General features: G+C 39.7%; 1 protein-coding gene across 1 annotated transcript in view; it reads right to left on the bottom strand.

Annotated features, from left to right (window-relative positions):
• Positions 1-12,708, bottom strand: part of IGSF10 (immunoglobulin superfamily member 10) — a 41,499-nt gene extending 28,791 nt beyond the window's left edge. The window contains exons 1-2 of the mRNA XM_059163763.1: positions 12,515-12,708; positions 10,582-10,711 (exon numbers count right to left, since the gene is read on the bottom strand). Coding sequence (XP_059019746.1) covers positions 10,582-10,711; positions 12,515-12,708 — 324 coding nt within the window. The remainder of the gene's footprint in view (positions 1-10,581; positions 10,712-12,514) is intronic.
• Between the last annotated feature and the right edge of the window lie 3,204 nt (positions 12,709-15,912).

The following is a 15,912-nucleotide window of genomic DNA, read 5'->3' as shown; positions in this document are numbered from 1 at the left end:
GTCTTTGGGAGAGACTCCTAATCTTGTGAAGATAGTATCTTTTACACTGTCTTTGACAAAAGCTCAGGAGTTTAACACTGCTGGAAATATTTACTATTTGTTCCAGCTGACACTGGGCAAGATATTTGAAAAGATTTAATAACTTTATTATCAAATAAGTTTAACTTACTCCACCTACTAGAGATATAAATTTAAATTCAACCTTTGTAACAAATGAGTTTTGTACCTGTTTCATGGCAGTAATTTAAAAACAGAAGGTCTAACTTCTCTACATCCATTTCTATGTTCATGTGTGTCATATATGTGTGTTGTAGATATGTGGTATTTTCTACCTCCAGATGGTATTGCTAAAATTAATGTATACAAGAGCTCTGCTGAATTGGCTTAAAGAAGGTTAAATGCTTATATGAATTATATTGTCAAATATAATAGAAACTAATTCAAATGTTTTGCAAATTTGCTTGATCTGGGATGATCAAGTTTAAGTTTGTTGGCTTAATTAAAACAAGAATATCTTTATAGAGTTTTTTTTAAATTTATTTATTTGACAGACAGAAATCACAAGTAGGCAGAGAGGCAGGCAGAAAGAGAGGGGGAGGCAGGCTCCCTGCTGAGCAGAGAGCCCAATGCAGGGCTCGATCCCAGGACCCTGAGATCATGACCTGAGCTGAAGGCAGAGGCTTTAACCCACTGAGCCACCCAGGCACCCATCTTTATAGAGTTATTAAACTTTGAATATAATACAGATAATCTTCACTTTTATTCTGTTGAATTTACTTAATTCATGTTATATCTCTTGTGTGTTTCAGTAAAAATTACTTAGAATAATGGTTGTTATTCTTTGATGTCTCATGAACTTTTCATGGGTAATCTAGATACAATTATCAAGTACAAATAGAAGAGACAAAAAGTTTTAAAAGTTTTCCAAATCTTTTTGGTACTTTGAAAACTTAAAGCTTTGCTAAGTGATGAGTGAGGGTGAACTCACTAAATATCTAGATCACTTCCTGATAAGATTTTAAAAAATGAAACATTAACTACTAAACAGGTTTATCTACTTTTGGCTTGTTATTATAGAAAAACTAAAATATTTGGATGTTAGTGCCACATTGGAGTCTGGTGATTATTTTGGAAACATTATCAGAAGATAGTCCTCAAGCTTCACTGAAAGGGACCTTACCAAGTGCTTCTGACTTGGCATTGCTGCAAAACTACATGGGATTGGATGTACATCTTACTCACAGCCAAAGAAAGCTCCACCTGACATCTAGTCCTGTACAGTTGCTGGAGACCTCGGAATCAAACTGATAAGGAAGAGAGGTAGCTGACATTGAGGTAGATGGCTTCTGCCCCAAATGACAGATCAAAATCTCATACTTTAACAAGAAACCCTTCTCCTCCTCCTTCTTGTCTGCACTCTGGCATTCCTGGAAAGATAATGCTATCATCCATTTCTCCCAGGCCATTGCTAAGGGCAATAACCTTTCAGACTGCTGGTTTTGTCAAAGATTTTTATCTGTCCATGATGCTAGAGATCTCCTGGTGCTCCTTCTAGGCAGTTCTTCTACATCCAATGTCATTGCAGACTACAATCATCAGCCACTCCTATCCCCTTAGAAATTTCTTACCGAGTTCAACTTTCATGTCCAGAATATCCAGTGCCTTTTTACCTTTCTCCAGTAAAAACTGTACTTGCCCATCAAACACAAATACTTGTGTTAATCTTAGTACATTTGCACCCCCATATTCCCATGGTTATTTAGATGATATCTGTTCTCACCAAGAGAACTTACCAGCAGCACCCATCTTTGCAAGACATTTAGAACAACACTCTATTTCAGGTTTAAGGTTTCTCTTCTTATATGCATTGAAAAACCTGACTGGCCCTTGGCTTGAACCAGTAAATGCAACAGTCCTTGTGAACAAATCCATTAATAATACCTCCCTAATGGTAATGGTCTATGTGCCAACAGCATTTGTCTTTGTCTGTGATGGTTATAATTCTTCTTGAGCCTAAAAATGTCTAGATGGCTGGCACACAGCTGGGCAATGCCTTCTAGGTTATCTGTGCCCCTAACTGTCCATAGACAGCTAAGATACTTCATCAATCAGCTCTCCTGTATTTATATCACTGAGTTAGAAAAGACCTACCAGGAGGCATTCATGATTCAGGGCCATACTTGCCTGGTTAAGAGTGAAAACAAATAAAGATATGATCAGGAACTTCTTTTTAACTACCGAAGTTATTGCAGATCCCATCACTAAGACCTACCCAACAAAGATTCTTAGGCTTTCTGGCCCACATAGTTCTTGGTGATAGGATAGCCCTTGACTATCTTTCAGCTGAGCAAGGAGATATCTGTGCTATGGCCAACACCACCTGCTCCATCTAAATTAACAATTCTGGGGAAAGTTAAAACTTAGTTACATAAAATCACTGACCAAGTCATTTGGCATACAAAGGAAACTCCTTCAGTGGGGGTTATTAAGAACTACTTGATTTTGATTCATTTGAGTCCTGTGGACCATGGCTCAGAAGTGCACTCTAAACGTTGGAAATGATCTTGCTTATAGTTATAATCTCCATGGTATAGTATATCCTCTTAAAAATTTTTAATTTATTTAGGTATGAGAGGGAGACGGCAATGGAGTAGGAGGACCCTAGGCTCTCTTCATCCACACATACAACTTGATAACTATAAAATCATCTTAAAATGCCCAGAAATTCATCTGAAGACTGGAAGAACAAACTCTACAACTAAAGGTAGAAAGTAGAGAGATGCAGCTTGGGAGAGAAATGGATTGTGGCTTTGTGGTGGGGAGCTGCAGTCATGGAGAAGGGCAAAAGACAGACTAACACGCAAGGGGATGCATGGGGAAAATGAATGCCATAGCAATTGGCCTACAAAGTGAAAGGGCCCAAATTTTGTGAGCTCTTGGAAACAGCAGGGCTTTAAACCTGGAGTTTTAAGGGTTGTTATGTTCAGCTCTGGGAGAGATTGGAGGGCACTGAGGCTTCACTTGGAAAGAAGGCAGGGCAAAGAGCCCGCTGACATTTGCTGTAAAAACAGTGATCGGAAGATGCTTGGGGAGCAACTACAGGTGCATATCCAAGAGGTGCACTGTTCAGAGAGACTCCTCCAGGAACAAAGGAACTGGAAGGCTCTCTTTCCCTTCCCTGCAGCTCAGTAAAAGCACAGGGCCAAGCACCAGTGAAGCACCAAAACTCACTACCTAACTTGCTTACACCAAGCCCCACCTACCTGAGCTCCAGAACTGCCCTTCCCAGTCAAGCTTGCCTCTGTCTCAGTGCAGTAGGCTGCCTCCCTTAGAAGATCAGCCCAAACCCATGCTAACACCATGTCTCTTGACCTGAGAGTTTTGTGTATATTCAGTTCTGGTGGCAGCAGCAACAGGTCTCATTTCACAAGCAAACCAGAGCACACTTAGTTAAAACACACCACATTTTCTTTCTTTTTTTTTTTTTTTAAGATTTTATTTATTTCTCTGACAGAGATTTTATTTATTTCTCTGACAGACAGAGACCACAAGCAGGCAGAGAGAGAGAGGTGGAAGCAGGCTCCCCACTGAGCAGAGACCCTGACGCAGGGCTCGATCCCAGGACCCTGGGATCATGACCTGAGCCGAAGGCAGGGGCTTTAACCCACTGAGCCACCCAGGCGCCCCTAAAACACACCACATTTAGGCCAGGGACCAACACTGCCAATAACAGACAGAGAGCCTCTGCAGTCAACTGGCCTGAAGGATAAAGCAGCCATGATACAATAGCAGAGCTCATGCAGCACACACTGAAGATAATCCTGGAGGGTCCAGGCCCTGGGAGACAGGTGGCATTATATTGCAGGGCACTACAGGAATTCTTCTTCATAAAGTGATTACCCGCAATAACAGGAGATATAGCTGACTTTCTTAACATAGAGAAACAGGCACAGAGACTTAGACAACATAAAAAGAAAAAAGAATTTGTCCCAAATGAAATAACAGGACAAGGACACTGCCAGAGTTCTAAGTAAAACGGATACAAGTAACATGCCTGATGGAGAATTTAAAGTAATGTTCATATGGATTCTCACTGGACTGAAGAAAAAGGTGGAGGACATCAGTGACACCATTAACACAGAGATAAGGAATAACATAGCACAGAGAAAGGACTCAGTAAACAAAATGAGAAACACACTTGATAGAATGAACAGCACACTGGAAGAAGCAGAGGAACAAACTAATGACCTAGAAGACAGAGTAATAGGAAGTAATCGAGCTAAACAAAAGAGAGTAACTAAAATTATGCAAAACAAAAATAGACTTAGGGAACTCAGTGACTCCATCAAATGTAGTAACATTTGTATTATAAAGTCCCAGAAGAAGAATAGACCAATGAGGGCAGAGAGTTTATTTAAAGGAATAATAGCTGAAAACTTCCCTAATCTCAGGAAGGAAACAGATATCCAGACCTAGGAAGCTCAGAGAACCCCCAACTAAACCAACAAGAGCAGATCCACACGAAGATATACTTTTATTAAAATGGAAAAATATATTGGGGCGCCTGGGTGGCTCAGTGGGTTAAGCCGCTGCGTTCGGCTCAGGTCATGATCTCAGGGTCCTGGGATCGAGTCCCGCATCGGGCTCTCTGCTCAGTGGGGAGCCTGCTTCCTCCTCTCTTTCTCTCTGCCTGCCTCTCTGCCTGCTTGTGATCTCTCTCTGTTAAATAAATAAATAAAATCTTTAAAAAAAATAAAATAAAATGGAAAAATATATTGATAAAAAAATTTAAAAGCAGCAAAAGAAGACAGTTACATACAAAGGGCTCCCCCGCCCCCCGCAATAAGGCTATCAGCAGATTTTTAAGCAGAAACCTTCCAAGCTAGAAAGGAGTAGCATGTATTCAAAGTGCTGAATAGGAAAAACCTGTAGCCAAGAATGCTCTGTCTAGCAAGGCTATCTTTCATAATAGAAGAAAAGATAGTTTCCCCAACAAAACCTAAAGAAGTTCATGAGCATTAAACTAGTTTTGCAAGAAATATTAAAGGGAGTGCTTTGAGTGGAAAGGAAAGACCAAAAATGACAGTATGAAGGTAGGAAGCAAAAATGCAGTAAAAATGAATATTTATATGAAAAACCAGTCAAAGAACTTGCAAAATAAAAGGCTATAAAGTATGCTATCATATACCTAAAACACAGGGACCAGAGGAGTAAATGGGTTCAGACTTAAAAGATCACCAACTTAATACAGACTATTATATCTAGAATATGTTATATACAAATCTAATAGTAATCACAAATCAAATTACCACTAATACATATGCAAAGAATTAATAGAAAGAAATCCAAAAATCTCACTAAAGAAAATGAGCAAATCATGAAAGAGAGGATTAGAGAAAATTTTCAGAAACAAGAGATACATATTACTTGTTTATTACATAACAAGTAATAAAATGGCAATAAATACATATCTCTCAATAATTATTTTAATGTAAATGGACTGAACACAAATCAGAAGATACTGGGTGACAGAATAGATTAAAAAAAAAAAAAAAGACCCAGTATATGCCACCTACAAGAGACTCATTTTAGACCTAAAAACAGCTGCAGATTGCAAATGAGGGGATGAAGACCATTAATCATGCAAATGACTGTCAAAAGAAATCTGGAGGGTCCCCTGGGTGGCTCAGTTGTTAAGTATCTGCTGTTAGCTCAGGTTATAATCCTGGGGTCCTGGGATCAAACCCCGTATCAGGCTCCCTGATGGACTGCCTGCTTCTCCCTTGCCCACTCTCCCTGCTTGTGCTCTCTCACTCTCTGTAAATAAATAATGAAAATCTTAAAAAAAAAAAAAAAAGAGAAAGAAAAAGAAAAGAAATCCGGAGTAGCAATACTTATATCAGACAAAATAGGCTTTAAAACAAAGACTATGGGGGAGGGCGCCTGGTTGGCTTAGTCATTAAGCGTCTGCCTTAGAGTCCTGGGATCGAGCCCCACATCGGGTTTCCTGCTTCTCCCTCTCCCACTCCCCCTGCTTGTATTCCCTCTCTCACTGTGTCTCTCTCTTTTTTTAAATAAAATCTTAAAAAAAAAAAAAGACTGTAACAAGAGACAGAGAAGAATCCTATGTAATAATAATGGCAACAATCCAACATGGACATAAAACAATTGTAAATATTTATGCACCCAACATGGGAGGACCCAAATACATAAAACAGTTAATAATGAAGGAACGGATCCAAAACAATACAGTAATAGTAGGTACTTTAACACTGCATTTACATCAATGGACAGATGATCTAAACAGAAAATCAACAAGGAAACAATGGCTTTGAATGACACACTGGACCAGATGGACTTAACAGAAATATTTAGAACATTCTCTCCTTCAATAGCAGAATACACATTCTTTTCAAATGCACATGAAGGATTCTCCAAAACAGAATATGTATCAGGCCACAAAATCAGCCTCAACAAATATAAAAAGACTGAATCATACCATGTACCTTTTCTGGCCACAACCCTATGAAACTAGAGGTCAACCACAAGAAAAAATCTGGGATGAGCACAAATACATGGAGGTCAAATAACGTGCTACTGAACAATGAATGGGTCAGGAAATCAAGAAATAAATAAGTACATGGAAACAAATGAAAGTGAAAACACAATGGTCTAAAACCTTTGGGATGTGGTAAACACAGTTCTGAGAGGAAAGTTAATAGCAATACAGTCATAACTCAAGAAGAAAAATCTCATATAAACAACCTAATCTTACGACTAAAGGAGCTACAAAAAGGACAACAAGCAAAACTGAAAACCAGCGGAAGAAAGGAAATAACAAAGATTAGAGCAGAAATAAATGATATAGGAACTAAAAAAACAATAGTACAGATACCACAAAACCAGGAGCTGCTGCATTGCAAAAAATCAATAAAACTGATAAACCTCTAGCCAGACTTATTAAAAAGAAAAGAGAAAGGACCCAAATAAATAAAATCACAGATGAGAGAGGAGAAAATAAGCACCAATACACAGAAATACAATTATTAGAGAATATTAAGACACGCTATATGCCAACAAATTAGACAACTCAGAAGAAATGGATCAATTCCCGGAAACATAGAACCTACCAAAACTGAAACAGGAAGACACAGGAAACTTGAACAGATCAATAACCAGCAAAGAAATTGAATCAGTAATCTAAAAGCTCCCAATAAACAGAAGTTCAGAACCAGATAGATAGCTTCACAGGTGAATTCTACCAAACATTTAATGAAGGGTTAATACCTACTGTTTTCAAACTACTCCAAAAAATAGAAAAAGTAGGAAAACTTCCAAATTCATTCTATGAGGCCAGCATTACCCTGATACTAAAACCAGATAAAGACATCACAAAAAAAGAGAACTAGAGACCAGTATCTCTGATGAACGCAGATGCATAAATCCTCAACAAAACACTAGCAAATGAAATCCAGCAATACACTAAAAAAATCACTCACACTGATGCAGTGGGATTTACTCCTGGGTTTCAAGAGTGGTTCAATATTTGCAAATCTATCAACATGATACATTACATCATCAGGAGAAAGGATAAGACCATATGATCATTTCAATAGATGCGAAAAAGCATTTGACAAAGTACAACATGCATTCATGATAAAAAAAACCCTCTACAAAGTACTTTTGGAGGGAACATACTTAAATGTAATTAGGCCATATATGAAAACCCATAACCGACATTATCCTTAGTGGGCAAAAATGGACAGCCCTTTCCCTAAGGTCAGGAACAAGACATGGATGTCTAGTCTCAATATTTTATATAACACAGTACTGGAAGTCCTAGCCACAGCACTCAGATAACAAAAAGAAAGAAAAGGCATCCAAATTGGTAAGTGAAGCGAAATGTTTACTATTTACAGATGACATCATTCTACATAGAGAGAACCTGAAAGACTCCACCAAAACTGTTAAAACTGATAAATGAATTCAGTAAAGTCACAGGATATAAAATCAGTACACAGGAATCTGTTGCATTACTCTACACCTATAATAAAGCAGAAGAGAAATTAAGAAAATAATCCCTTTTACAATTGCACCAAAAACAGTAAGATAGGTAGGAATAAGCCTAACCAAAGAACTGAAAAACCTATACTCTGAAAATTGTAAAACATTAATGAAGAAATGGAAGAGGACACAAAGAAGTGGAATGACATTTTATGTTCAGGGTTTGGAAGAACAAATGTTATTAGAATGACCATACTCTCCAAAGCAATCTACACATTTAATGCAATCCTTATCAACACACCAACAACATTTTTCACAGAGTTAGAATAAACAATCCTAAGATTTGAGTAGAACCACAATAGACCCCAAATAATGAAAGCAGTCTTGAAAATGAAAAGCAAAGCTGGAGGCACTGGAATTCTGAACTTCAAGTAATATTATAAAGCTATAGCAATCAAAACAGTATGGTACTGGCACAAAAAACAGACACAAAGATCAATAGAACAGAATAGAAGCCCTGGAAATAAGCCCAGTTATATGGTCAGTTAATCTTCCACAAAGCAGGAAAGAATATCCAGTGGGAAAAGGGCAGTCTCTTCAACAAATGAGGTTGGGAAAACTGGACAGTCACAGACAGAAGAATGAAACTGGATGACTTTCTTACACCATAGACAAAAATAAATTCAAAATGGATTAAAGACCTAAATGAGAGACCTGAAACCATAAAAATCCTAGAAGAGAGCAGAGGCAGGAATTTCCTCTGACATCAGCCCTAGCACTTTTTTGTAGGTATGTCCCCTGAGTAAAGGAAACAAAAGCCAAAATGAGGACTTGGGACTTCATCAAGATAAAAAGATTCTTCACAGTAAAGAAACCATCAACAAAACTAAAAGGCAAAACTTATGGCATGGGAGAAGATATTTGCAAATGACATATTCTGTAAACGTTAGTATCCAAAACATACAAAGAACTCACAAAACTCAACACCCCCAAAACATAATCCAATTAAAAAACAGTTCTCTTTCAGGGAAGACATCCAGATGGCCAACAGACATGAAAAGATGTTCAACTTTACTTATTATCAGGGAAATGCAAATCCAAACCACAATGAGGGATCACCTCACACCTGTTGGAATGGCTAAAATTAACAACACAGGAAACAACAGCTGTTGGTAAGGTTGTTAGGGATAGGGAGCTCCTGTGCACTGTTGGTGGGCATACAAAAAGTGCAGTAACTGGAAAGCAGTATGGAGATGCCTCAAGAAATTAAAAATAGAACTACCATACAATCCAGAAATTCCACTTCTGCATACTTATCTGGACAAAATGAATACACTAATTCAAAAAGATATATGCACCCATATGTTTACTGCAGCATTATTTACAATAGCCAAGATATGGAAGCTACTTAAGTGTCCATCGATAGATAAAAGAGATGTATATGTGTATATGTGTATATATGTATATGTATATGTGTGTCTGCACACACATGAATATTATTTGGTCATAAAAAAGAATAAAATCTTGCCATTTATGACAACATGGATGGAAGAAATGATAGTATTCTAAATGAAATAAGTCAGAGAAAGGCAAGTACCATAAAATTTCACTTATTTGTGGACTCCAAAAAGCAAAAAAGATACAGACAGACTCATAGGTACAGAGAACAGTCTGATGGTTGCTGGGAGGCGGGGGAAGAGATGGGCAAAATAAGGTAAGGCGATTGAAAGTTACAAGCTTACAGCTATAAAATAAATGAGACATAGGAATGTGATGTCCAGCATAGGAAATACAGTTAACAATACTGTAACAACATTCTACCATGACCAATGGTAGCTAGATTTATCATAGTAATCACTTCCTAATGTATATAAATGTTGAAGCACTTATATTGTGCACCTGAAGCCAGTATAATATTATATGTCAAATATACATTGATAAAAAAATAAATCAGATATGGTTGTGTCTCTCTTGAACAATTTTTTATGTATTTAAAAAATTTGATAGACATCTTGAATTGTGAGTTAGCTTTTCAAAATCTTTAAGTCCTACATATGTATCAGACATACTGATCTTTCTGTGTATTTTCCCCCATAATCCCCTTTTCTATTATCTCTAGATGTGTTTTATCTTTACTTTCTCACTTACTAGAGTAGTAATTCTTGTCATATTTGGTGTATTCTTAGAAGTCCCCACAACTTTTCAAAATTTTTTGAACAAGGCAAGGTATAAATAAAGTAAAAAGTTAAAAAGTATATTTATGTGTACAAAGCTAACTTCTGTCTAAAACAAGTCCCAGATGAACAAGACTAGAAGTAGCCTTTCTGCATTAAGTTTTAAAGGCGCAGTAATCCCTGGGTATTGATTTTTTTTTTTTTCCCTATTAGCCCAGATCTGAGAAAATGCCTCAGAATTTTCTTATTATCCTAATTTCCACAAACTATTGCTTTAAAGAGAAATCAGTCTCGGACATCCTCCTTGATGTCTCCCTCCAATGCACAGAATGTTGATTTTTGGGTTCCACTGGAATGGTCATCTTGCCTCTTGAACCTGCACTTTCCCCGTCCCTTGTCTTACCTGCAAGGCCTGCAGATCCGAGAAGGTCTTAGCCGGGATTGTATGAATGCCATTGCTGTGTAGCATTAACAACTCCAATTTGTTCAGGCCGGAAAAATCTGTTTCTGTCAATCTAACCAAGCTGTTGTACCTGAAATTAAAACAGCTATAAGGTATAAGCTACACCTATCAGCTGTGGTTCAGCTGTCAAAACAAAAGTGCACACACACATGTCCACACACAAAACCCAATATCTCCCTTTTTATATTTTATTTTGTTTGAGAAAGAGAGAGAGAGCATGTGATGGGGGCAGAGGGAGAGGGAGAAGCAGGCTCCCTGCAAGGCAGGGAGCCTGAGATGGGGCTTGATCTCAGGCTCCTGGGATCATGACCTGAACCAAAGGCAGAATCTTAATGGACTGAGCCACCCAGGTCCCCAGTACCTCCCTTTTTATAACCTGTGCTTGAAGGAGAAAATCAAATGCTTGGCATAAATTGAGATTCATCAGATGCCACAGAAGGCCCACCCACTCCCCATCGGGTTCCATGCCCACACTGCCCTGCCCAGGATATAACACATCCCTCCTCATTTCCCACCCTTTCTGCATGCGTAGTTCCTTCAGCTTGGGATGCCGCTAGCTCTGTCTCTCTCTACTTGTGACTCCCGGTCAGGCCCAGCCCCTTCTTTGAGGACATGCCCCCATCCCTTGCTTTCCCAGGTAGAATTTCTCACTATAAAGTAGAAGTTGAACAATCTGGACTCTCAGGGTGCCTGGGTGGCTCCGTGGGTTAAGCCTCTGCCTTCAGCTCAGGTCATGATCCCAGGGTCCTGGGATAGAGCTCCACATCAGGCTCTCTGCTCAGCAGGGAGCCTGTTTTTTTCCCCCCCTCTCTCTGCCTGCCTCTCTGCCTACTTGTGATCTCTCTGTCAAATAAATAAATAAAATATTAAAAAAAGAAAATAAAAGGAAAAAAAAGAAATCTGGACTCTTAACCAAAGAGTTTGGTCAAATAATTTGGCTAGGATTATGAACCTAGGCCTTGGTAGTGGATGAACCCTGGGTAAAATCAGCAATCTTTTTAAGCCTCCATTTCTTCATCTATAAAGTGCAAATAATAGAAGCGACTTAAAAGGTGTTCTGAGGATTGAGTGAATGTGTGGAGAGTGCCCTGCTCAGTGCCTGATGGCAGTAAGGGCACAGTCAGTGTTACCTATTATCATTATTAGTGAGTGTTCCAAGGAACTTTGCATGCTCTTTGAAGGTTCTTACTACTTATTGTGCATCTGTTTTCTCCCTTTCACTGTAGGTTCTAGACGTAAATAGTTCATCTTGTTCCTTATTGTATCCCTGGCATATAGTAGGTTCTTCCTATTTTCAGACACATGATGTTATATTGGACTGCACATGTGTATACACACACACACATCACAGTTTTTCACGAACCTTAAAATAGAATCACCTTTAGCAGATTTAATTAGGTTTACATTTTTTAAAGAATTTTAAGTTTTAAATAAGAATTTTAAATAAGTCACTTTGCATGAAAAGAAGTCCAAGGGCCTTCTTAAAGGGTCTAACCAACTTTTCATATGTATCTTTTATATATGGGAGGACATTTCCAGTGTCATTATCGCCTCCTGATAGGCCACAACTCTAATTCTTAACAGATGCTATTTTCCAGTAAAAAGGTAGCCAGCATGAAGTTCTTCTATAATCTTGGGCCTCTCATCCTATCAAGAGTGATTTCAGGTTCTAGAACTTTCTCCTAGTAAAAGCTTACCAGGAAAATGTTGCTTATGGTCCCTCACAAACTTAAGATCTTCATATGCTTATTTTAGAAGAGAAATACCATTTTGGTTCATCTCCTAAAGTTATAAGTTTTGTTTGATATTTTGGGCATGAAGCATCAGTGTGATGTCTGCTTGAGAAGGGCACAAGACAAGGGGCCCCACGCACCCTAAATTAATACGTTCCACATTGGGTGAGATGCTGTCTGGGATGGAGGTCAGGTACCGAAACGTGCAGTGCACCTCAGTGGGCACGTAGCAAGCACAGCGACGAGGACAGGCATTGCCCCCGCGGCTGGCCACCAGGCATGTCACGGAGAAAGAGACCAGCAAGCAGGTGATTCCTCTGCCATTAGCCTTCATCCTGGGGGGGGGAAAAATCACACCTCAGAGTTGTAGGTATGGTTTGAGCAAAATTCCAGTACAAACTCAAAGTCTGTTATCTGGGAAAGCTTTCTGAAAGGTCATAAGTGGCTAACTTCATTCATTCACAACTTGTATGGTAAAACTTACTCTTTGCAAAACTTTGTGATCAAGTGAAATATTTACTGTGAAAATTCCTTTACAGCTTCTCACTTCTTAGTGAGAACAAAAATGCCTATGACTTAGAAAATCAGTAAAAAGGGGATGCCTGGGTGGCTCAGTTGGTTGGGCAGCTGCCTTCGGCTCAGGTCATGATCTCAGGGTCCTGGGGTCAAGTCCCGCATAGGGCTCCTTGCTCCACGGGGAGCCTGCTTCTCCCTCTGCCTCTGCCTGCCACTCTGCCTGCCTGTGCTCTCTCTATCTCTCTGACAAATAAATAAAATCTAAAAAAAAAAAAAAAAGTCAGCAAAAAGAGAAAAGAGAGACCATAATGAAGGTATTATGCCAATGGAAATACCGAAGGCCTAGTTTCCTGTTTACCCATTAGTTTTTTTTAGACCAACTTTTAAAATACTGATTATAGAACGAATCTGTGTGCATCATAGAAAGTTTGGAAGCTGTAAATAAGTAGAAGAAAATCACTCATATTCCTACAACCCACATATTAACATTTTGCTGTATTCCTTCACCTTTCATAGGTGGTGTATGTTTCTGTGTATATGTGTGTATATATGTGACCAAACGAAATTTGTAACACACTTTATTCATTGAGTGCATAATGTCTGTTTTTTGCTTTATTAAACCTTCTTCAAAAACATTTTTAAGAGCTGTAATACTCCACTGGAAGGGTGAATAAATCTCAGACATGTCCTTTAATCCTTGCCAAAAAAGACACGTTGCACGCCTCACTGCCATGAAATAACCACAAGCCACGGTAGCTCCTCCCGCACCTCCTCCCCCTCCTCCTCTAACTCCTCCACTACCTCTTCCTCCTGCTCCTCCACTACCTCCTCCTCTTCCACCTCCTTTCTGCCACGGGAGTCAGGGAGCATCATAAGGGAAGAAATATGCTCAGCTTCTTGGAAAAACAAAATTAGCCATATGTGGGGCAAGCTCAAGGATCCAAACCTAATTTTCCCTTGAAATTCAGAATATACAAGGATTGCAATAAAAATTTATTGTGTTTTTCTAAGAAAAGTGACCTTCATAATTTATAAATCTCAACATTCCTTGGGGTAGAATGGTTTCTTTGGGATTATACCAGCAACAATCTTTTAGCTATAAACAATGCTAAAAATAGATGCAGAGTTGCTAGTCTTCATATACATAAAGATAGCGGAATTATTATCGGAATTTAGTCCAAACCAAAATTTAACATAGGATTAATCACATGACTTTTGTCATTATAACCATCTGATTACAAAAATTTTAAGTGAACACATGATTGAAGACAGCATTTCCACCTTCCATCATTATTTAAGCAAAAAACCAAATGGTGGGACAAAGGAAATTCATTCAGCTAAAAAACAAAAGTTCTGGGTTATGCCCACATAAGAGTCATTTAAAAGAATCACAACTCTACAAGAACATATGGACAGTGCATTCCTACAAATTTAAACCTGAAAAATGTATATAACAAAATAGAAATTAACAGTACCTGAGCTCTTCTTTACTGGTTCTGAATCCTCTCCTGAGCCAAGCAGAGATAGAAAATCTTACCAGTGAGTGAAAAACTGTATCCAAAGCCAAGTGAGGAAAAGTTCTCTGCTCCCCAAAGGAGCAAATGGCTTAGTCTTTCGGCTTGCAGCTCAGGAGTGATACTCTGGAGAGAGACTTGGAGGGCGTCCACAGCTTCAGTCAACTCTAGCCCGTGTGCGCCCACATTAAGCCAAAAGAAGGGTTCCTGTATTATAATTGTTACAGAAACAAAAGACAAAGTGGAAGTTTTAAAATTTCCTTTCTCTTCCCTCAACAGTGTGCTTTAAAACCTCCCTAAAGTTGTCATTGAAATATAACTATTAATATCACTCCATTTTTTCCTCCCAGGTTCCAGGAGTTTCTCTATTTTTGAACATCTCTGCCTTAGATGCCCACAATAAGAGTCTCCCGCTAATGAATTAATCTTTGCATCTCGTGCCTGGCATCAGTCACTGAAGAGATGACTTGCTCCTGCTTGCTATAATGGCCCTTCGCTCTCCGATGCGTCCTTTCTGTGCACTCGCCCCAGCTGCCTCCTGCTGCGGGACTCACTGCGTTCCCACGCCGAGCCCCTAATCCCTCGAGCGTCCTGTCCGTCCCCTGCCAGGAGTGGATTGGCGGAGCAGCTCACCTCTTTGCCCAGGTGACCAATGGGCTCATGCCGTCGCGGTGTCCCAAGCTCAGCCGCGGGGTCTCAGGACCTTCCAGAGCCGAGGAGGGAAGGTGGGGGGCGGGGACCGGGGTGACGTTGAATTATGTGTCTGGGGACTCCGCCGGGATTCTGCGGCACAGGCAAAATAAACGACCACCAAGCTCCTCTTTATTTTTGAGAGCGCACGGGACGCCTCGTTGCCTTCCATCTCATTTCCTCCTTGACTTCTAATGCCCGGGCAAACGGGAGCAGGTGGGCAGGACAGTTTCAGTGCATGGACGTCCGTGCCAACGTCACCTCCTTCACCTGTTGACAGGTGGGATTGGGGCTTTTGAAGTTCGGCTGAGTTCCCACTATGTGTACTCCCGGAAGTTCTGCTCCAAGGCTGAGAGTTGGCGAGGATAACCTGTGATACCTGCAGTTTGCATCTCCGGTCTGCCCCATTTGGAGAAAGTCTCTTGTGAGAAGGGTCACACTAGAGAACTGGATTTAAATGGAGTTGTTTGCTGGGGTTGTGTCCCCCCTCTGTCATCTTCACCCTCACTGTCCAGGAATTGCCCCGAGACGGAGACCTTGTTTCATAGCTCCTGCGACTGTAAACAGAGCTCCCAATGTTTTGACTCATAAACACTGAATTAATGTAACTAAAATGACCTTGTTTCACTCTCTTGGTTATACTGTATGGAAGTTATTGATGGGAATTTGAAATGAGTACTTCAGAACGGTGGGACTCAGGGGCAAACAACATCAACCTCGCCGGGGGCCTTGTTAAAAATCATGAATTCTCAGACTCCATCCCAGAACCACAGCTCAGTCAGAAATTGTAGGGATGGGACCTTGGAGTCTGTGTGTTA

This window comes from Mustela lutreola, chromosome 2 (assembly GCF_030435805.1).
Source record: "Mustela lutreola isolate mMusLut2 chromosome 2, mMusLut2.pri, whole genome shotgun sequence".
In the NCBI taxonomy this organism is placed as follows: domain Eukaryota; kingdom Metazoa; phylum Chordata; class Mammalia; order Carnivora; family Mustelidae; genus Mustela; species Mustela lutreola.
This window is presented reverse-complemented; position numbering and strand designations above follow the sequence as displayed.